We start from the raw sequence: 23,180 nt of genomic DNA on the forward strand, positions 1-23,180 counted from the left end.
CAACTGTTTGTAACTCCAGTTCCCAGGGATCTGACACCCTCATACAGATATACATGCTGGCAAAACACCAATGCTCACAAAAAGTAAATAAATCATAAAAAAGCCCAGCAATAACACTTTTGGGCATATACCCAAGGGATGTACACTCACACCACAAGGACATTTTCACAGCTATGTTCATAGCAGCATTATTAATAATAGCCAGAACCTGGAAACAACCTAGATGTCCCTCAACCAAAGAATGGATAAGGAAAACGTGGTACATTTACAAATGGAGTACTACTCAGCGGGGGGGGGGGGGGGGGCAGGACATCTTGAAATTTGCAGGCAAATAGAAAGAACTCATCTTGAGTGAGGTAATCCAGACCCAGAAAGACAAATAAATTTGTATTCACTCATAAGTGGATATTAGACATAGAGCAAAGGATAACCAGCATACAATCCACAACCCCAGAGAAGATAGGAAACAAGGAGGAGCCTAAGAGAGGCATACGTCTAGGAAGGGAAAAAGACAAGATCTGAGTAAATTGGGAGTGTGGGGGACAGCAGGAAAGGTGGAAAGGGAGAGGGGAGGAGACAAGGGGAGGGAGAAATGTATAGCCCATTTAAAACAAGAAAAAAAAAAGCAAGACTGGTGAGATAGCTAAGTGGTTAAGATCACTTGTTGCTTTTGCAAAGGACGTGGGTTTGGTTTCCAGTCTGGTTCATGGCCATCCAGAACTCCAGCTCCAGGAGATATGATGCCCTCTTCTGATCTCCATAGGCACCAGGCACACACATGGTACACACACATACATGCAGGTTATCTTCATAACAAATAAATCTTTTTTTTTAAGTAAAACTGGGATTGGAAAGGTGGCTCTGGTTAAGAGCACTCAATTGCTCTTCTAGAAGACCTGGGTTCAATTCCCAGCACCTACATGGTACCTTGCAACTGACTATAACTCCAGTTCCAGGGGATCCAATACCCTCATACAGACATACATGCAGGCAAAACACTAATTTATAAAACAAAAATAACAAAAAAGTAAAATTGCTCTTAGTTTGCAACAAAAATTGTGGCCATGCATACTCCTGGGCTTGTTCAGCTTGCACCATAAAGAAGCAAAACTGACACTGCACACGATGCCAACCAGGAGCTATGGTCAGCATAGCCAGTGGTCAGCATAGCCAGTGGTCAGCATAGCCAGCGATCGGCATACTCTTGTGAGACGCCTTGGTGGTCATTTGTTTTAGCATCCTCTCATTACTGCTTGTGTATCAGTTTCCCTGCCTAGTGGAAGTCATCCATGAAGCACAAAGAATATCCTCAGGAAAGTAGCAGAAGAAAAGATACTTTCAAAGTGCATTAGTATGGAGTGTGTGTGTGTGTGTGTGTGTGTGTGTGTGTGTGTGTGTGTGTGTACCTCATTTAGCCACTGGCACTCTGCCTGTTGATTAACTGTTCCTGTCCAGCCTCTGATATTGTAGGAGAGCCAGGGCTGAGATCGTCTCTGAACAGAAATTTCTCCATGGGAGATGTAGCAGGTTCTGGCAGTCAGTAGAACCCTTGAGGCTGGGAGTGGGCAATGCCAAGCTGTCTTTCAGCAGCAGCTCCAGGGACCACTGTGGAGCTGGGACAGGCCATTTTACTGGATATCATGACCCAACCCTGGGAGCCCATCATGCAGCTCATCAAGTGGGCTCATTCATTTCAGAGTTGCTGATCAGATGCTCTGGGCCCCAACCTTGACCTTACTCAGGGATGCTATAGCTTGGGTATTGAGTGTCCCCTGAAGACTTACATCTTTAAATCTTGGTCTTGAGCCCTGGCCCTATTAGGAGATAGGGAAACCTTTAGGAAGTGGGTCTAGCAGAAGGGAGTTAGGTCATTAGGTGCATGCATTTGAAGGGGATTTGGGGACCTTGTTTCTCTGTTTTTTCCTGGACACTGTAAGGTGAACAGACCTCCTCCATTATTCAGTCATGATTTATGATGCTGCCACAGGCCCAACACAAGACAGCCAACCAACCATGGATGGAAACTATGAACCAAAAGATATCTTTCCTGCTTTTAGGTTCATAGCTCCAGCAACTGAAAGCTGACTGAAACAATGTTCGCCTTTGATGCAGGCCTAACTTCCACTGTTGTGTATTCCAGACAAGTTGGGGGTCCAGGTCTGTGCTGAGTCAGTGTGCTCGGGGCTGTTCTGTGCTCTGTGCTATTCTGGGGATCTTGCTACTCAGAGACAGATCATGCCTATCTGAAGCAGCCACCAGGCTGTTGGTGGAGTGAGCAGCACTCTTTGGGAAGGAAACGTGCAACTGCCCTAGTTTTCCTTGCTGTTGAGAAGCTAGAGTGTGGAACCTGGCCAGTCCATCAGCCTTTCTGAGCTCATACACAAGACAGGGATCATCTCGATTCCCTTCAGGTTAATGCAGGGAATAAAGAAGGACAAGAGCAATTAAACAGGACTGGCAGGAAGGCCTGGGACATATCAGCCTCATTATAGTTATCATTCAGTATAATTCCTTCCTCTGAGTCTGAGGCTGGGCACTGGCTTCTCATGTGCCTACAGGTGAGACACACCCCAGAAAGCAGCAGATTCTGCCCATCCACTGCTGCTTCTGATGTAAAGAGGCTGGTGCTTGGATTGAATACCTTCGAGCCTCCATCTTTGAGTGACTGGGGAGACAGACATACTCAGACCTGGCTAGCAGGGTTTTTGAGTGTACCTGACTGAGGATCATCTTGGTTCCTGTAGGAACCATGGAGGCCTCAGCCTTACAGTCCCAAATGGGTCCAGGTCAGACACAGCTCTCTACAGTGGCAAAGGGACATAGAACAGTTCTCACCTAATACAGACACCTCTTGACCACCCTCAAACATTTTTACGGATTCTGCTTCCATTAAGTAACTCGAAGGGAGCTGGGTATGGTGGTACATGGCTGTAACCCCAGCACTGCATTCAGGAGGATCAGGAGTTCAAGGTTAGCCTTGGCTACACAGCTGGTCTTGTGAAGGCTAGTCTGGCAGGGTCCTTTGTCGCAGGATGCTAGCACACAAAAGTATCCAAGCCCATCCTGCCCTCACCCCTTTCTTTGGTTCTTGGGGAGTAAGATGAGGGATAATAAAGGTTGTCTTTCATTCAGAGAAGCAGAAGGCAAGGTCGGGTTTCAAATTCCAAAGATCAAGGGAGCCTGGGAGAGTCTGTAGGGGGACTTGGTGCTGAGTATGATTGGCATCACTGGAGTTCTAGGGGTGTGAGTTGGGGGTAGGCGGGCTGACCTCACCAGGCCTTGTGAGCAGGGGTTGGGGTTTTAGACTTTGTCTATGAGCAATGAGGAGCCTTGGAAGATTTAACAGAGAGATGTAATACAGCACTGTGGTCTTCAAACTTCCCTTTGTTATTACATGGGGAAATGCCTGAGGAGAGGCCTGCAGACAGGGAGGCCAGGCACTTACATAGCCAGGACATGTAGATGACCTCGACAGTGGCAGCTTCAGAGTGGAGGGAAGTGTGGCCTGTTAGGGATTAGTCAGGGATGGACACAGTCATGCTTCCTGCTTCCACCTTTGCCCCTTACAGTAGTCTCCCCACTACAGTCAGAGCCATCCTGGTTAAACCCTAAGTCCAGATTATGCCAGCTCTCTGGCTTCCAGTCTCAGGATACAAGCCAAAATTTTTGCCAAAGTCTACAAGATCGCCACAGTTATCCTATCCACCCCCACATGGCTCTGATCTTCCTCCCTGCTATTCAGCCACCTGAATCACACCTCTCCAGACACCCCTCACTGCTCTTAGAACCTGGGAGCACAGCTTCTCCCTCTACTCCATTGGAGGCCTTCGTGCTTTCTGATCCTTCTGCCTGACCTCAGCTAGCCAACAGGTGCTCAGCACCTCGTCCCCTGCTCATGTCACCTGCTCTGTGAGGGCTTTCCAGACCACTCATACTAGGCTAACTATATACTTTTCCATTGAGTATACCCATTCCCTCCATGCTACTGTTTACAGTTTGTGCTATTGTGTGGGGGGAAAAGGCTCTCACAAAGCCCAGGTTGGCCTAGAACTTGCTACATAGTCAAGGAGGGTCTTGAGCTTCTGATTCTTCTGCCGCTACCTCCCCAGTTCTGGAATTGCAAAGCTTATAGGAACTGTAGTGAAGATGAAGACAGCAGAGGGAAGAGGATGTATGTGTGTGCGTTCGTATGAATGTAAAAGCACACATGCAAATGCAAGCGTTGATGCTGACCCCAGAGCTCCCACACCCTCTGGGATCTAGGCAGGACAGAGACAGCTCTAGGCTGGGTTCAAGGAGAAACAGGTAGTGCAGGAGGCACGAGAATAAAAGGAATGTGGTGTACTCCATGGGGATAGAACTTCCAACTTCCTGGGGGGTGGGAAGGGGGTCTTTGGAGGAAAGACCCCTCTGCCAGCTCTCTCTCTAGATCCAGGGAGCTCCTCTTTCATGGTTCAGATGTTTGTTTTTCCAGAGCACAAAACACCTAGTCACTGACTACTGGAAATGAACAAGAACACCTCTAACATGTTTGTAAAGAAGAACAAGGTGGAAAGATTAACTGTTAAACTCTAACACAGTGATAATTAAAGCCACGTGATGTCACAGGACCAGCAAAAAGATCAGAGGAATCAAATCCAGCTGCAAGGTTTCTGATCTCACAGAACCGGTTAGAGACCTTGCCTCAGAAATAAGATTGGAAAGCAATAGAGGAAGACACCCAATATATCAGCCTCTAGTCTACACACACACACACACACACACATACACACACACACACACACACACACACACACACACACACACACACACACGGTGGGGTATGGAAAAATCCTACCAATTAACCAATTATTGATAAGAAGTTAAATAAACCCAGACAAAAAGTATAGGGTAATATCTATGAGAATTACTCTTTTTTTTGTTGTTGTTGGTGTTTTTTTTTTTTTCTTTTCTTGAGACAGGGTTTCTCCATGTAGCTTTGGAGCCTATTCTGGCACTCACTCTGTAGATCAGGCTGGCCTCGAACTCACAGAGATTCACCTGCTTCTGCCTCCCAAGTGCTGGGATTAAAGGCATGTGCCACCAATGCCCGGCTGAGAATTACTCTTAGGGAGTGAGGGGAGGGACACTCTGTTTCTGCTGTTACTTCAGCCCTGGACATGCAACAAGCTTACAGTAAATGACAGCCGAATGACAGAAGTCATCACAGCAAGGGAAAAGTAAAACTCCTGTGTGCTGCTCTTTATTTACCGTATAAACCCATGTGAAAACTGTGGGAGAGAGTGAGGAAGGGGGTCCTATTGCACACAGGTGGTTAGAATGTTAACTGACAACAGCCTTCTGTTGCCTGTGGTAGTGCAGAATATGAAGCACAAATGGGCATCATTTGGGCTCGTTAAACAAATAACCATGGTAGTTTTTCACTCAGAGCAAGCAGGGAAGTGTGGTTACGGGTTTAGGACAGGACAGTTGTGGGCTTGGAATGCACATCATATTGGTGAATTGGTGTGCTGTTTAAGTTCATTGAGAAGCTGACTCTGGAATCAGGGCTGCTCTCCTCTCCACCATTTCTCTCAATGTGGCTCTCCCTCCTTCTTTTCATGTGCAGTGGTGTTTTGGGCTGCATGTATGTCTGTGTGAGGATGTCAGATCCACTGGACCTAGAGTTACAGAGAGTTGTGAGCTGCCATGTGGGTGCTGGGAATTGAACCCGAGTCCTCTGGAAGGGTAGCCAGTGCTGTCACCTGCTGAACCATCTCTCCACCCCCCTCAAAGTACCTTTTAAGGCCCTTTTCTGTGGGTGGACTGCTCCTCTAGCTCTGACAGGGAGATAAGAACAGCACAACAGCTCAGGAGTACGAACACCGTGACTTTAAGAACAGCTGGAAGAGCATCTCCACCAGGCATTATACCCATGCTATAAAACCCACCGGGTACTTATCCCATGATATGGAAGCCCCTCCCGAGGAGGAGCTGAAGCTCAGCTACAGAAAGTTCATGCAGAAACTTCAGCTAATGCCTCAGCTTCCCCAGTCACCTTCTGTTGGATGTTGTGGCTGTCGGTTGGATGATGTCATCTCTATCTGTTGCTGTTTGTATTTTCATTTGGAACTTCCCCCGAGGGAACTCTCCTTATTAGAAACTCCAGCTGCCTGCCCTAAAGGGGCTTCCTTCCCCCAGTCGATTCTTGCTGGGAATTCTAAGTGCTGTTGGTTCTGTTCTGCTTCTAACCATCCATCCATCTGCCATTTATTCTTTTACTTTACCTTACTGTATGTTTAATGAACTCACACATTCAAAACCGAAAATATGGCCCCAGTAGATCATTCTCCAGACTGTACAAAAGCTACTGATAGTCACTCATCAACTTGTAACTTAAAAGTGAGAGTCTGAATAAGTTTATGTAACCAAAAGGCTCAAGGCAGACCCCACTTTGAGTGAACTGGGGGACATCCGAGGAGTATAATATTTCTATTGATGTTGAAGAAAGAACCAAGCATTTTAGAGGGAAAGGAGGTGTTCTTTCCCTGGCATGTGTTCTTTCTAAAAGGCTGCCTTTTGTCTCATTATGAAAAAAACCAAAACAAAAATCAAGCATGCCCCCTAGTGGGAAGATGAGGAAAGACGAGGGGGAAAATGGTGAGTTTGTGAGGACAGAAAGGATTGAAGAACCTGGGAAGAAAGAGAACCAGGAAGTGGGTACCACCCATGGAGGTCACTAGGGGCCACTTCTGACCACTCATGCAGACAACAGGCACACCAGGGCCCTCGTAGCCCACGCTTATCTTTGAACATTTCCTTACTCTGTGGAGACTCTTGCCTTCCTCATTCATCTCTTGGTTCTCAGCTATCATCTTTCCTTGTTTCACTGAAACAACAGACCTCAGTATTAATGAAACCATTGCCATGACTTAAGTCTGCCATCCAGCCTAGGCTTCGTGAACAACATGAGACATGTCTGGCTCACCACTGAACCTAGTGTCTCGAACAGGCCTGGCACCTGAACTCGTCTTACAGCACATTGGAGCTTTGGCCTGGACTGGAGGTTGGCAGGACAGACACCCACTGGTTCTAGGGCAAGCAGAGGGACTTTATTAGAGAGGCCAGGAGGACATATATTTACACGGGCCACTAGGGGACATTAAATGAAGCAGGGGAGAGCAAGATTTTCCAGCTCAGACGAGTTCCACCTTGGCATTGGGGTACACAGCCACAACATCATACCCCTCTGGTGGCTTGACTCGTGCCTTGGCGTGGTTCTCACAGTACAGCCGTTCATCTAGGAAGAAGTATCCACGCTGCTTGAGATTCAGGCCACAGTCGCTACACATGAAGCACTCAGGATGGTAGAGTTTGTCCCTTGCCTTGACGATGGTTCCCCTGTTGTGGGGAAAGAGGGACAGGTGACTGATATATTCTAGGATAATGCCCCATCTAGGGCCCTGAAGAATAGAGGTGGGGTTGTGGGTGCAGGTGGGCAGGGTGGGTACTCACACAATTCCGTGGCCACAGCGCGTGCACTCTGGTAGCCCCTGCAGGCCACTCAGTGGAGCACCCAGCTTGCTGGCTGCTGGCTTGAGGTTCCTGGGACCACCAGACCCAGGCCGCTCCCCTGAAATCCAGAGTGCAGGTGGTATGAATGGGGTAGGTGAGATAAGAACCCCACTACTGCAGGATGCTGCTTCTAGGGCCCAGGTCAGAGGCCTAGGGGGGAAGCACTTGGTTGGTATGAGGTAAGGGGGAGCCACGTGATGGTGGAGTTAAAATCAGAGGGTGAAGGCTTGGTGAAGGAGGCACAGACATGGTGAAGACACCAGAAAGGAGTTGGAGAGGGGAAGATGGCTGGAAGGTGTGGATCGATTGGGATTGGAGGTGTGGAGGGTGAGCTGGGGCCCTGTAGGGAGAGGGGAGGCAGGTGAGATAAGGTGTTGGGAGTCTTACCACCTTCGCTAGCCTCTAGCATGCCTTGCAAGTAGCGGAAGGATCCAGACTGCTTGGGTTCTGAGGCCACTGGCTCTGCTGGTTCCCTTAACATCTTGTAGACCTCTGAACCCAGGTCCACCCTGCAGTCCCGGTTCCGAGGAAGAACCCTGGCTGTGTCAGCACTGGGCAGGAGAGAGATGGAAGGCTAAGAATGGTAATTCCAGCCTTGGTTCTGGCAGCCTTATGCGTCAGACTATAATTATGTGAAGCTCGAAGATCAAGCCTTAGGGGCCAGAACGGGATCGACTGAGATTTGACAGATTAGGAATGATCTGGGTGTGGCTTCAAAGGCCTGGCTTCTGTCTTACCTGGGAGGTGGAGACACATGCAGAGTGCTCATCTGGGCTGGCAGGGTGATATCATTGCTGCTGCCATTGTGAGGGACTGGAAGGCGAGGTGGCTGACCATATGGAGATCCCAGGCCTGATCTGTTGTCATCCAGCCCAATCCCAGAGACTGAGGACCGCCTGCTGGTCACTGGACTGCCATCCTGTAAGAGTGAGGCCTGAGGCACTAGGAGACCCTCTGGCCTTTGACGAGTCCTGCTGACTCTCCTCTCCACTGTGCTATGCCAGTCCTCTGTGTCCACTGCTGACCACTGCTCTGACATCTCTAGGCTAGGTAACAACACTAGGAGCCTTCTGACCTCTGGCTGTTCCTATAGACCTGTACTTTCCTTCACCCTGCTATGCCAGGCCTCTATGTTGGTTAGCTACCTCTGCTCTGACATTTCCATGCTTTTGCATCCATGCAGGAAACGGGTCCTTTCCATGTATTTCCATGGCTGGAAATACAAAAAGAACCTCTTATCCTATAGTTGGAAAGGGTCCTAAGTGCTTTCATGAATGCCTCTTCAGAGGGAAGTCTGAGGTGCCAGGGTCTGCCATGAGGTCAGCTCGTCTGGGCCTGCATCCTATTCCTGCTCCCCACTTTCTTAGTTTTCCTAGGGAGCAGAAGACGAGGAGTAGAGACTGGCCCCCACTACCCCAAGAGTAGCCTAGTGTCTATGGTTGAAAGAAGTGGGTGAAGAGTGGCCTGAGCTTGCCTATAATGACAGAGCAGGGGTTCTGGGTGCCTGTGTCCATGCGGAGTCCAAAGTTGTGCTGACCTCAGCCCACAGGCACACAACTTGTCCACAGCAATGTGAACAGGGCACACATACTCTCACAAGTGCATTTAAAGACGGACATATACATGGGTAAGGACAATACACACACACACTGGCCAATCTTCCCACATACACCTTTATTCCTGTTTGCAAGGTCACACACACTGAGTGGCAGTGCTAGTCATCCTGGAGAAGGCCATGCGGCTAAGCCTGGCCTGGCAGGCTTATTTAGGGGATGAAGCTCCAGTTCAAGCGATGGGTGTGTCTCAGCCTGGGGGATGATATATATATATAGGTCTTTCTGCTCTGCAATGTGGACAGGGAGCCTGGGTGAAAAGGAAAGGGAATGTTCCCTAGCAGGAAAGAGGCCAGTTTGGGCTCAGGCTGCTCCTAGCACTGGAAGAGTCAAGCTTGCCAAGCTCTGCCTTGATTACCCTTGACTTTTGCAGGAGGGAATCATCTGGGTTGGGCACCCCGCAACACACACCAAATTTCAACAAAGGCAAGAGGCCTGCTGGCCAAGTAGGGCCCTATCAATGCTGCTGTGTTGGCAATAACAGCAGCAGCAGGACCCCTGGTCCCCAATGAAAGAAAGGACTTAGAAACCTGAGTACTCTCACACATGTGTCTGCAGGGTAGATAGGCAGGCAGGCAGGCAGGCAGGCAGGCAGGCAGGACGGGCCTCTAATGGGGACCAGATGGGTTGTGGTCCGTAGGGGTATGACTGGGGAGGGGGGTGGGGCTGAGCTCTGCATGAGACTTCAGTGGAAAAGGGGTATGGGAGTCAGGAAGCAGGGGTTGTGAGAGTGGAGGTGCCTCACTCATCCCCCATCCCCCACCCCGAGCCCAGCAGGGTGTGAGAGCTGACTACAGGGTCATCAGTGAGCTATGGCCCCTCCCATGGCCACCCATGCAGCAATTTCTCTAGATCTGAACTCAGTGGTGACCTCGTGTGTATTTGAGTGGCAGCTGTATCACCCACTGGTGCACTTTATTCACCTCTGAGCCTGTTTCTTCCCCTAACCTGGAGAACAACAAGATGGTGTCAGTATCATGGCTCCTTAGTATAGCTACTTAGGATCAAGGAGGAGGACTGACTACACCAAGCACTTGGCATGGCACGGTGTCAGGCTGGATGGCTGTCACAGGAATTCCTGCACACCCTATCCTCTCTATCTCCTCTCTTTGGCTGGCAATGTACCATACACCTTAGGCTCCCTGCCCTGAGCTACAGTCTGGTAGTGGTGTACTTGGTACAGTCTCAGAAAAGTGTCAACAAGAGGGTGACCAGACATCGGACACTCAACATGAACGGAGGTGAACACTGCACCTAGAGGAACAGGTGGCTTTCTTCGAGGCCTTCAAGAGACTCAGCTCTCAGCAGTCTGGGTGTTCAAGCCCCCTTCCGACAGAGAGCTCTCCTTAGTGCTATCCTTCTTCCACCCTGGGTGGCCCACATGCCCTCTATCTCCCATGGGCTTGAGAAAAGAGGGTCTCCTGTGGCCTTGTAGAGAATGTGGTCCTAAGGCTGCAGTTACCCTGCCCCGTTCCACTTGGGGATGCTTGCCAGGGGTGCCCTGTGTTGGCCTAGGGCTAAGTGTGGTTTCCTCCCACTCTGATGATTCTAGCTGGCCCCACCCCCACACTCAGAGGGTGGGAGTAGTGTGGGGACAATGAGCCTTGTGTCTGTGTTCCTGGGGACACAGCCCTGCAGGGGTGGGTAGGGTGGTTTCATTGCCACCCATGGAGCCTACGACCTTTTAAGTACAAAAGGGGAGCAGTAGCTGGGGGACTGCTCTGTTGTTTGTGGAAAATCACTCTCCTTATAGTAAGGGCCACCACTGCGGGCACAGTGGCCTTTGAAGGAAACTGTGAGGAAAAGAATGGGGGCAGGAGAAGCTGCTCTGCATCCTAGCTGCCAGAGCCTATAGAGAAGTCACTCTACAGGCCCAGCCTCTCAAGCCCATAGGGGAGCCACTCTGTAGCCCAGCCTTCCAACCCCAAAGGGAAGCAGCCCTTGGTCCCTGGTGACTCCCTCCACTCTCAACCAGGCATGTGCTGTCCTTTTAGCACTGGTGTCCCCAGAGGAGGTCTCTCACAGGACTTGTCTACCCTCAGCTCCCTGCTGCCTGGCTGTTTACTGCCAGTCTGTCCTCTCCTCCCTGCCCGCAGGACCTCAGAGAGAGCAAAGGACACTACTAAGATGCAGATGTTTTATAGGACAAGCTGAAGTCTGGGATGAAGGACCTAAGAGCCTCTTGGTAATGATGCTTCCCCCATCCCTACCCTCTCTCTGCTCCGATCTCTGACCTCATGGCACACTCACCCCTGGGCTTGCAAGTGCTCACTGAGTGCATGTCCTCTCCCCACACCCAATATCTAGGTCCTAAGGTCTGGGCTTGGATGCCCTTCCTCTGGGGAGCCCTTTCTAACTTTTTATTGAAACTTCTTCTCTCTGCCCTGGTCCTTTTTCCTTCCATATGAAGAAAGCAGACAAGAACAGGCCTCACATGTTGAGTGTTTTCTGCATCAAGCTACATCATAGATTAGCCCAGGATCCACCTTGTCCAGTTATGGAGCAAGCTCTAGGTATCTGAGTCTGGTCCTCTTGGCTACCCCTCTCAAGAGAACCTACAGCATCTGGGCTTCCTCACTCTCCTAAGGACAGGATGACAGCTGCAACTCCTATGTGACACAGAATGAGAACTCTTCAGCCTCAGCCAGAGAACTTATGACTAGCACAAGACAGGAGTGGCCACAGCCTAACCTCACCCAGGGCTCTAGGCTGCCACCTCCTCACCCCCATCTCTCTCTAAGCCTGTTGACTTCTTTTCGATCTGGCATCTCTGGGTATGGGAGTAAACCTTAGCTCAGTGTGTGGAAACCCTGAGCCAAGACCTAGCCCAGCCCCGGTCCATCACAGGCACCCTTGCCAAGAATGCAGGATTGCTTGGAGTTGGGACAAGCCCACTGTAGGTGCTCACCACCTCAAGAGCATGGGATATAGGCAGGCATGGCCCAGAAGAGCCTTCTGTTTCAGTATATGCCCTGGCCATCTGAGCATCAGTGTGAGAATTCACTGGTACAGGTGAAATCTGGACCATGCTTGGCTCCTCCACCCTGGTCTCACTCTGAGCCAGCTGGGTCAGGTCAACAGTGTCTGTACATACCTGGGACTCAGGGTCAATGTGGATCCTATGTGCTTGAGCCTTGTCATCAAGGGCACTGGTCCAGTTCTTGCTCTCAGGCCTGTAGCAGGAATTAGGTTGTGAGATATGTCTGCCTATCAGTCCTCCTGACTCCGTGCCTGGGAACCAGGGACAGGAGAGTTTAGGCTTAGGGCTCAAAGGAGGGAGAAGGGTGATGTCTCAGCATTTCCTCATTTACCACAATGGTGTCTACTGAAGCAAGGAGCCACAAGCTCAGCTCTGCTGCCCTCCTGAGGCAAGGCTGTGTGTTCCCTTCCCTGCCAGTGGCCTCATGCCTTTCTGATCTCATTCCTGAAGAGCTTGCAGCTCAGACACTCTTATTCCTTGCTGTGGCCTGTAGAAACTCCTCTTCAGGAGGCTCAGATCACAGCAAGGCAAGCCAGGCCTCACACATGGATTAGCCAGGAGCCAGTCCATTCATCCCCTGACCTCCACAGCCTCTGGCCGGGGCCTGGGTGGCTCTCAGGGAGGTGAAATGGAGGCTGTGGGGGAGCACCTCCCCTCCTGCTGCCTCCACCCACTCAGGCAGAGTCATCACTGATGTCTGCCCAGCCCAGATGGGAAACAGGCCATTAGGAAATTCCTGCTTCACCATAGAAACCAAAAGCCAAACACCACTCAGGAGGGAGAAAAACATCGTAAACCTGCCATAAGCAGGACAGGCGGGCCTAGGCCCAGCCCTGCCACTCAGTAGCTCAATGAGAAGCAAGCCAGGAGGGTGTGTGAACCCTGGGTTGGCAGGCGATGTATAGCAAGTCTGTCCAGACTGTAGAAATAATGTCCCTCAACCAAGAGGCCTCCTGAGGCTTCTCAGAGCTCAATCCTGTCTCCTTCCCCTCGGCTCAGGAATTTATTTATTTATTTGCTTGTTTGTTTGTTTTGAGATAAGGTAGCCCTGGGTACTCACTATACAGATCAGGTTAGCCTTGAATTTAAAGAAATCTACCTGCCTCTGTCTCCCCAGTGCTGGGATTAAATGTGTCTTCCACCACTCCAGCTCCATTGCTCAGTGACTTTCTGCTGTGTCCACACTGAATCTGTGCTATCAACTCTCTTCACTCTGCTCATTGTCCCCTGGAGGCCAACCCTTTCTTCACAGCCTTTGTCTCTAGCCACTCAGGGAGGTTCCAGAATGAGGCCTCTAAAATAGCTCTAATCAGCAGGGCAGTGGTGACACATACCTTTAATCCCAGCACTTAGGAGGCAGAGGCAGGTGGATCTCTGTGAGTTAGAGGCCAGCCTGATCTACAAAGTTACACAGAGAAACCCTGTCTCAAAAATAAAATAAAATAGCTCTAACCATATCTTTTTCCGACTCTGAATCCCAGTATGATGAACAAGGGATGCCTTGTTTGGCTATTTCACCTTATGTTTTTCTAAACATCTGCCCAGAACAGCACAAGCCTGGGATCTACAGATCAGATAGTACAAAGTACCCAGTACCATGAGAATAGACCAAGGTGTCAGATAAGAACAGAGGGTTTAGTCAGGCTATGCAGGTGACCCCAGCTGCAATCTTTAAACAAATGAGAAGTAAAGTTTGGGCTGTTCGAAGGTACCAAGGGACGCCAATAGAGACTATCCATGGAAGAGTGAAGTTGATAGGAGGAAGGTCCTGATCTACAAGACAGGCCCGAGACATGTGATCTGACTTGGATTATTGGATGCCTTTAGCTCCGTGTAAATTAAGTCTAGAAGGAAATAAGGCCTCTCCTGCACATCTCAGGCTGTGGTGAAGCTAGTAGGGCACCCGAGGCAGGGAAGCTGCTCTAAGTGGAGTGCCCAGTCCCTTATCAAGCCAGGTCATTAGGCTGACCCTCTGCAGAGCCTACGAAGGGGGTAGAAGATGTGTCTTGTGCCCTGGCATAAGCCCCAAGGAGTGAGCTGGACAGAGAACGGGACCGAAACCTTGTAGGTAGGCCCAATAGAAAGAGGTCTGAGGATCTAGTCTAGGTAGCCATGTTGCAAAATCCCCCAAATCTAGTATTATGTATGGATTGGAGATGGTGGAGGGAGGGAAAGCCTTGGGTTTTCATTCTGAATGAGTGAGCCTGGCACCTCCTCACCACTCAGTGTCAAGATCACAAGGCAGTCCCTGTTGTGGGACTGAAGAAGTCTGGGGTTGGGGGTAGAGTGGAGTAAAACACATGGACCATGTGCTCTCATCTGCCCATGGCCACATGGTGTTCTGAGACTGTAATTCCCAAAATGCAACAGGGAAGTGGCCTCCTGGCTCCATCCATGCCTAGATTGGAACAAATGACCAGGGAAGGAAGGAAGGAAAGAGGACCTCCACCCCGCTACCATCCCTGACATCATTCTCTCTGGGAATCTCCTGACTCAGGACCCTGCGAGCCTCCCCACAGCTCCACCATCCCTAGAGCTGCCCTCATTCAGCTAGAGAACAAAGCCAGAGGTGAGTCAGGGCCCAGGAACCCAGCCAAGCTGGGAGGCCTCATAGGCTACTTGCGGGCAAAGCTTCCCCTAACCAGCTATGCCTCAGTCTGGCAGAGAGCGAGGAATGGGATATATGGGAAAGGAAACATGGGCTCGTGGAGCTCATATGAGTGCCTAAGACAGAAGGGTCTAGATGAGGCTGAGGAGTTCTCTGGGTGCCAAATGGCACACAGACTTGCAGCTAGGCTGCTCAGAGCTAAGGGAATGTCTGAGATGCCTGACCCCAACAGGGACCTGGTCACAGGCCAGGAGCAAGCAGGGAGGCTACATCATAACCCTCATCATGTTTAAAGGCTCAGAACCGATGGTTCAATCAGGCATGGGTTAACTGTGTTGTGGTTTGGGGATGGTTTCGCCCACACAGATCCTCAGGGGGTCGTGGAAAGTCCCTGTTAGCAGTGAATGTGGCAAAACTGAGTTGTGTCTCTGGATCCATGCAGGGAGGGTGGATGGAGGGATACCACTCAGCTAGAATTAAGCCAAATGCTTGTGGGAACTGATTAAAGAGCAAGGCAGAGGCTTGAACCTTCATCCCAGCACTATCTTTGGGGCACAGTTACTTGTCCCCACCCCCATCCCTTCATGGTGGGCTGCACAGCATTACATGGCCCATGGAAGGAAAGCTTGTTCCAAATCCAGATTTAACCAGAGCAGAGTCATAGGCCCTTGTGAAGACAGCTGTTGAGGCAGAACAGCTGTGGGATTGGTCAGAAAGGTTGGCAGCTACTAGAGGAGGAGAAAGAGAGAGGAAAGGAAGGAGGGAGGGGAACAGGGAGAGAGAGAGGGAAAGAGAGAGAAAGACACACACACAGAGAGAGAGAGAGAGAGAGAGAGAGAGAGAGAGAGAGAGAGAGAGAGAGAGAGAGAGAATATGCTCCATTTGGCACTTACTCTCTATGACCTGGTTATGTGACTTTACGTGTCCTCTACCTTGCTAGTTTCATCTGTAAAGTGGGACTACACTAGGTCTTACATCTTTTAGTTAGCTTGAGGATGAGCTGGTCACCAAACTGATCCTTTTGAGGAGGGGAAAAGACTGATGTGTTTTTATTGTCGTCGTTTTTGTTTTTGATTTTTGTTTTGGGATAAGATCTCATTACATGGCTCAGGTTAACCTTGAACTCTTACTGCTCTTATCTCAACCTTCCAAGAACTGGGATTATAGGTGTGTGCCACCCAGGTCAAGATCTTATTTCTGCTGTCACAAGAGCAACAAAGCACTCTAACTAGTGCTATTCAGGCACCACGACAGCACCAATCGCTAGGTCTGGGCCTGGATGGGGTGCTCTGAGTTGAGACAGAAAGGTTGGGTTGGCTCAGCTCACCAGGCTGGCCACCCCCCTCCCCATGTCCTATGACCTTTCCGGCCCAGCCTGCGCATCTGTACCTGCTTACGGAGAGTGTAAGTTGATCGTGGCAGCCTTTAATACGGTTCTGGGCCTCCAGGTGTGTCATGAGCTCTGTGCTCTCGCCGTTGATGGCTTGGATCAGGTCACCTGGGCACAGGGAAGCCAGGGCTGCTTTGCTTCCAGCATGAACCTGTGGTTAGAAAAATCACATGGTTGGTACAGTTATATCATGTGGCCTTCTGCAATAGATTTCTTTCAACCTCAGAACCTGGCCAGTATGGCCTTGTGCCAGTGAGTCCCGTGGGTGGGCAAGCTAAAAGGCTGGATGAGGTCCCCTTGTAGCCTCCGATTTCAAAATCTGTCTCTAGCCCCTGCAGACCTGGTTAGATGTGAATACATGAGGGGCTTCTTCTAGCCTGGGACAAGTGGAATGCTACTTTATAGTCTGTGTAGGGACACTAAGACATGCATGGGACACTCAATCACACAAGGACATATATGCCCAGACATACATGGAGCATGGACATGTCATAAGTATTTTACACTGACAGTGCCCTATTCAAGCAGCCTACTTATTTGATCTCATCTCTCATGCCCACCAAGCAATGGCTTGCCACACCATGCTATGGTTACCCCATCTCAACACTTGTAGGTGCTCAAAGGCACTGGACAGCACTCACATCTTTACTTCCCCAAATGCTGATCCTTCCAGATGGTACACTCTTCTGATTCTGTAACCCTGTTTAATAACTAGCTTCCCCCCCCCCCACTCCCTTAGGGCTCAGCGCAGAGCCCAGTTCCTCTCAGAGTAACTCCTTGTGCCCTCATTGCCCGAACCCCTGCATTGCCGATGCATCATTACAATTAGAAGTGGGAGGTGAGTATATCACCTCCTTAGGCAAGTTCAAAGCCATCCAGTTCCAGCTGCCATGGCGCCTGTACTGTGGGGTCCTAACCCCATCCATCTCTGCATTCCCTGAAGGACCCCTAGTGTCCTCTATTGACCCAATGGACTCAAACACTTCAGGTCATCCGATGCAGGTCATGTGATGAGGGAGGGGAAGACTCACTAGGGGACTGAGGTGGCAGGGCACTCTGGAAACGGCCTGGGAACAGACAAGGAAGGACTCTTCATTCTTGCCTAATATGAACAGCCAGCACCTCTCTATGGCTTGAGAGTTGCCAGTGACCTTGTTGCTATCAGTGGGACTGGGGGTGGGAGTGCCTGGCAACCCAGGCAGGCTCAGCTCAGCCAATTTCTAATAGAGTGGACAAAGCCAGGTGCTGGCAGTTCCTTGGCTAGAAGCGTGGTGTGGGCACTGTCAAAGCTGCCTTGCCCTGAAATAGGCTGCCTTAAGAAATATTCTTTCTCCCCCTCTCTCCTTCCATCCCCGTGTGTGTGTGTGTGTGTGTGTGTGTGTGTGTGTGTGTGTGTGTGTGTGTGCGTGTGCGCACACACTCAGCTGTGTGTATAAAAGCCAGAGATTGGCATCGGTATCTTTCTCTATTGCTTTCTGCCTTTATTGTTTGAAACAGGGACCTGGAGTTCACCATTTTTGGCTAGACTATCTGGCCAGTGAGCTTCTGGGATCTGCTTGTCACCACCTACCCCAGTGCTAAGGATACAGGCATGCTTTACCATATCCAGCTTTTACATGAGTCCTGGGGATCCCAACTCAGATCCTTCTGCAAGCATTTTACTCTATGAGCCATCTCCTCAGCCCTACCTGCCTACACCTGGCTTTTGATGTGGGGGCTGGAGATTAAACTCAGGTCTGTGTGTTTACATGGCAAGCACTTTACCAACTGACTTATCTCCCCATCTTGCTCAAGGAAATGTCTCTTTTAAAGTATGATGCCCTAGCCAACCAGTCCACCATAAATATTCACTCGCTGGCTTGGGCACCAGGTACTTGCACAAGCCTGTCCTCTTGGGGCAGGTGCCCACTTGGCACCATCCAGTCCCATTCTCCTGTCAAGGCTCTGTCAGAGCTCCCTGCTCTTTATGGATACCTGATCCGTGCCAGAACTTTGCCATATCAGGCACAGGGTAACCTCTCAGTCACCAGGTGAGGCCAAAGCTGTTCTCATGCCTACCGACAAATGAACAAAGAGGGCGTTGGAGCAGGAGCACCTTGGCCCTGTCCCCCCACTGGACAGGAGTCTTCTTCCTCAGGGCTAGCTGGCTACAAGATGACTCAGCCAGCACAAGGGGTGTATTCAGGTCCCTGTAGGTGGAGGAAGTTCCTGGAAGCAGAGGTGGCTGGGATGTGGCCAGCTCCATTGAGCTTGGGGTGTTCTGGTCAAAGAGGACGTGAAGCCAGGAAACCGTGACTCCCAACTGCCCTCTGCATGCATTGTCTCCTGAATTCTCACGGCAAGCCCATTTCCTAGACTAGGCAACCGAGGTCCAGAGAAGGCAAAGAAATGTTTAATTAATAAACAGCTGAGCCAGAATTCTAACCTAGGCTAACTGGGTCGAAATCAAAGCTTACACTGTTAACCACTATGCTTCTCTGAAAAAAGAAAGAGTGTGGAGATAACATTCTGGGTGGAAGCCCAGCATTATAATGGCTTACCCAAGAGAGAGGGAGGGAGGCTTATGTGACTTCTAGCATCATTAGTGAAGGGAAAATGGATGTGACCAAGTCAGAGAAGATGCAAGGACCAGATATTGCAGGGTCTATAGGTCCTGGGGTGAGACACTGGCATTTCTCATGGGGTTGGGAACCATGGAACATTCTAAACAAGGAAACACTGGGTGTGATAGAATTTGGTCAGCCATCCAGCTGTGCAGTTCAAGATAACCAGACAGGAGAAAGATAGAAATCAGGGGCATGAGTCAGCCCCCTCACCTGCTACATTCCAGGCCCCGCTATGGTCACTGAAGCCTGTGGTGGGTGGGAGTCACAGAGGATCACATCGTCTCATCAAGCAGTCACAGCAAACTCCAGCAGTCCTGGATTCTCAGTCATATCCCCCTTCCCTGTGTATTTTAACTTGTCTGTGCTTCAGTGTCCCCATCTACAACCTGAGGCCAGGAGTCTAAGGATTGTAATGAGGACATAATCTCTACTAGAGTCTAGGCATACAGCAATGCTCATTTCAAGGGCCGGTTGCTGGGAAGGTGCTGGTACCAATACTTGATAGGATGGGGCCTGGAATCCTGTGATGCTTAGAAAAGGCCAGTAGTCATTACAGTTTAATTATAAGGAAGAAGCCCTGTACACTGATCTTGGGGATCCCAGAGGCTACCTGAGCAAAGACTGTAAGCTTCCATCCCAGCAAAACAATCAGTTCCCCTACTGTTTGCATGAGGCTGTGCCTTTCTACTGGACTCTGGGTGAGGAGGGCTCTGGAAACATAGGAGGGGATCTGGAAGGACACAGGAAGGGATCTGGAAGCCCTTTAGTGAGGACACTCCCACATATCATCAGTCCCTTTAGTGTTGCCCCTGAGGTACCTGCTAGGCAAGCTGTGGCCTGTGCCTTCCCAGCTCAGTAAATCTCCCAAATCCCACCCTAACCCAGGCTCAGTCATCCTGGCTCCTTAAGTCTGAGCTACTGCCACATGACTGGGGAATAACGGGGGATTCCTCTTTCCCAAACTGTCTGTCCACCAGGGGTCTGTACCTCCTCCCACCAAGCCCCCATCAGTGCCAAACAAGGCCAGGGCAGCCTCTGCTGACGTGTGGAGGCCTTTCCTGTTGGACAGGCAGCCTCGTGGGCAACAGATGTCTTAGCTCTCAGCCGCCTTCAGCAGTCAGCCTTGGCCACCGAGCCTGTCAGCGGCCTCACACCCAGGGTGCCTAGTCTGCTGGCTGGCCTAACACCCTCACCAGTCCTCCTCTGCAGATAGATAGCATGATCCATCGGGCAGATATAGATGCTCTCCCCTCACCACCCAACAAACACACACACACACACACACACACACACACACACACACACACACACACACACACACCACGGCGGCATCTCTAGGGGAACAAGGAGATGAAAGTCGAAGGCAGACCTCACTTAGCCCCAGGGACCTGGTAGTGAAGACAGATGTGCGAGGGCCTCCTAGGACAGCTGGTCCTGCCTGTCACCCAGGCTCCCATATAGAGGGTTCCATGATTCCACACCCACCGGGTGCCTATCCCTTCCCAAGAACCGAGAAGTCTCTAAAACTTGGCCCAGCCTTCAGGGCCAGAGGAAGCATCAGAGTGGGAGAAGGAGGGTCTCGGTCCCCTAATACAAGTCCCCCCCCCAAACTTAAGTAGCCTCTGTGGGGAGAAGTGATGTCCATATCTGTCCCTTCCCTCTGGACTGGGAGTCACCAAGGGGAGAGCCTGGGTTCTCTTCTCTTTTGGCTCCAAGCCTGGGGAATCCCTGCCTCAGGCCCTTAGCTCCTCCCCTGTGCTATCTTCAGACCAACTACCTCTCCAGGGCTGTGCCCCTTCTTCTCCTCTGCCCTAGGTCTAGGAGCAGGGTATAGTCCTGGGACCCTTGAGGACCTGGGCTGGTCCTTGGCTTTGTGTTGGCTTGTAAGGAGTGGGAATCACATCTCATATTCTCCCTTTGCCTGGAAGCCGACAGTCCCTCTTGGTTACTTCCCCGAGAGTGACTGAGGTCAGAAAGGAGAAACTGAAGTTCAGGGTGAGGAAGTGGATGGACTTCTCAGGGCAGCAGACCCTCTAGGGCCACCCAGATCTTTGATAGGGGAAGTAGGCTTTCAGTTACTTTGCCCCAAAACTTTAGGCAGGGTTGGGTCTGAGGAGTTTCTGGGCCTCTGTAGAGCTGTCCAGACTCCTGGCTCAAGTCTGAGGGTTCTTCTCTGGCCTACAGTGGACTTTCCCTAAAGAAAGTCAGCGGGAAGCTGGTGTGTGAACTCTTGGGGAGTCTCACCGCAAAATGGGGTAGACTGTGCGGGAAAGGGGGTGGGGCTGCGCTGCTCTGCTGGAACTCCCTTCCATGGCACACAGGTCACCCAGACCAACCCTCTGCTTACAAGCTTTGGACACGTCGAGGATATGGGTCCTGGGTCTACCAAGGACAAGTTCTCAGCCCCGGGACCACCCCGCTGCCCCGCGGGGATCGTACTCACCCGCGAGATGGTGAGGGGCGCGCTGAAGTCCCGGCCGCCCACCAGGCGGAAGCCCCAGGGTGAAGGGCCGTGCAGGGTCACCGAGTGGGGCATCGCGAGCCGGAGTTACAGCCGGGAGCTCGAGTCGGACACGGAGGAGTAGCCGCCACCACTGCCGCCGCCTGGCCGCCGCGCCCCGCCCCCGGCCCGCCCGCCCCCGAGCCCCCCTCCGTCCGTGCCCGCTCCCCGCGCACACCGATTGGCCACGCGGACTCCCGACCCTCCCACTTTGGGGGCTCTGAGGACCCGCCCCTCACTTTCTCAGGCTGCACCCCGCACCCCCCACCCCACCCGCTTATTGAAGCCCCCCAGAATAGAGTCCGCTCCGATGTCTGGGTCCCGCCTGGCTGCGAAGCTGAGCCGGCTGTGGAAACTCAGGCACCAGGCACTGGCCCTTTGAAGTCGCTTTTACGGGCCGGTGCTCTAGCCCGGGGAGGGATGCAGGGCTGCGGTGGCTCTGATGGGGGATGGGGCCGCGCCTTGTTCCCAAACCACTTCCAGGTTCCGGCAGGCAGACCTGCCTCTCCACCTCTCAGCGTGTGGAGCCCTCTGAACACCACCGCTGTTAGAACCTTGGGCCTGAGTAGCCCTGGACTAGGGACACAGATCCAGGATAGCAGCAGGCAGTTGGTCTATTACGCGATTGAAGGTGGGGGTGGGTGGTAGAGTAGAAACAGAAAGGTGCCCAAACTAGTTTGCAGAGGCCAGGCTGATTTCCTAGAGGAGCTGACCTCTTTGGGCCATCTAGAAGCAAGGTGCATGATCTTTCCAGGTATCCCCGCTTCTTGGGCCTTCTCTTGCTGCCTTCCCCCTTCGAGCCATCCTGTATGCAAGAATGTGTCTCTTAGCTTTCTGGAAAGGAGAGTGGCTGGAGCAGTGACTGTCTCTGAGTGGAGGAGTGGAAGTATTTGGAGCCCTTCCCCCAGGGCCCTTCTCTCCCCGTGGGATGTCCTTTAACAGCTTCTGGGGGTGCCATGATTTGCCCAGACCACTCTCTGGGTACTTCAGTCTCACCATATCAGATACCAACTGTTTCTCTAGACTCAGAGGAGGCTCCTAGCTTAGTCAACATTCCTGGCAAACCTTGGTGTGTCCTCTTAGCTGCAGGTAAGGGTTAGGATGCTCACAAGATGTGAAATGAGAGGGACTACTAGATCTTCAACATCTGGCATAGAGAAGGACCGACCACTTGAGAGGTACAGAGTCCCATCCCGGGATGTCTTCCTGGTAGGAAAGGTGCTGCCATCTCCTCAGCTGGGAAAGGGACATGCATAGTGTGTGTGACAATGATGCATGTTTGGGGAGGGGGCGGTGAGGCAGACACACAGAGAATAGACAGCAGGCTCAGCATACTGTGTGGCAGAGGATGTTTGTGCTTGGCCTCATGCAAGCATGAACCCCACAGGGGCAGACATATGTGAGGGGCTGTTTTCTGCAAACCAGCAATTAGATCCCACTAAATGGAGTGGGGTGGGTTCAGCCACTATTTATCACTGGTTGTCCTGAGGGTTGAGCATACACTGTGGACCATGGTCAGAGACCCCCTCATCTGGATTTTTAAGAGCCATAGCAAATGTGACAGTGATGAACCTTGCTTGGGGTTTGGGGGGAGAACAGCAGGTAGGTCTTCAGGAATCTGTGGAAGCTTCCACCCAATGTACCTCATAGTGCACGGGAACTTTTCCTCAGACACTCTTGCTTCTTTCTATTTACATATCTCCAAGACCTGCCATCTTCCTATCCTGAGGCCCCCTCACTGCTTTGGGGATGGTTCAGTCTTCCTGAATATGACCTTGCTGGCATTATAATCTTTCTTCAGAAGCTTCTCTCACAGGACTGGAGATGAGGGGGAAGGGAGACAGAGGGTGGCTGGCTCTAGAATCTGCTGTATAAAGTTTCCCATGCCATTGTGCAGGGTTTGGACAGCTTAGAAGGATGCAGAATATC

The 23,180-nt window shown here is 51.2% G+C and overlaps 1 protein-coding gene and 1 long non-coding RNA gene across 2 annotated transcripts in view; one reads left to right on the top strand and one right to left on the bottom strand.

Moving 5' to 3' along the window:
* Nucleotides 1-23,180, top strand: part of LOC113836816 — a 50,881-nt gene that overhangs the window by 17,682 nt on the left and 10,019 nt on the right. The window lies entirely within an intron of this gene.
* Pdlim4 (PDZ and LIM domain 4) lies at nucleotides 7,160-21,287 on the bottom strand. The gene is made up of 6 exons (XM_027427519.2): nucleotides 21,195-21,287; nucleotides 16,145-16,296; nucleotides 12,262-12,340; nucleotides 8,292-8,473; nucleotides 7,942-8,105; nucleotides 7,160-7,380 (listed from the first exon to the last, which is right to left on the bottom strand). The coding sequence occupies exons 1-6, from the start codon at nucleotides 21,285-21,287 to the stop codon at nucleotides 7,310-7,312; spliced, it is 741 nt and encodes a 246-aa protein (XP_027283320.1). The 3' UTR covers nucleotides 7,160-7,309.

The sequence above is a fragment of the Cricetulus griseus genome, chromosome 7 (genome assembly GCF_003668045.3).
Source record: "Cricetulus griseus strain 17A/GY chromosome 7, alternate assembly CriGri-PICRH-1.0, whole genome shotgun sequence".
Lineage (NCBI taxonomy): Eukaryota > Metazoa > Chordata > Mammalia > Rodentia > Cricetidae > Cricetulus > Cricetulus griseus.

Bases quoted from the DNA above. Each gene is read 5' to 3' on its own strand.
- Pdlim4 (XM_027427519.2), bottom strand. From the start codon at position 21,287: ATGCCCCACTCGGTGACCCTGCACGGCCCTTCACCCTGGGGCTTCCGC. The intron at 12,341-16,144 runs GTACAGATGCGC...TTCCTGCTACAG, and splicing joins CTTACACTCTCCGTAAGCAG to GCCTGAGAGCAAGAACTGGA. The intron at 7,381-7,941 runs GTAAGACTCCCA...TCCCCACAACAG, and splicing joins GCTAGAGGCTAGCGAAGGTG to GGGAACCATCGTCAAGGCAA.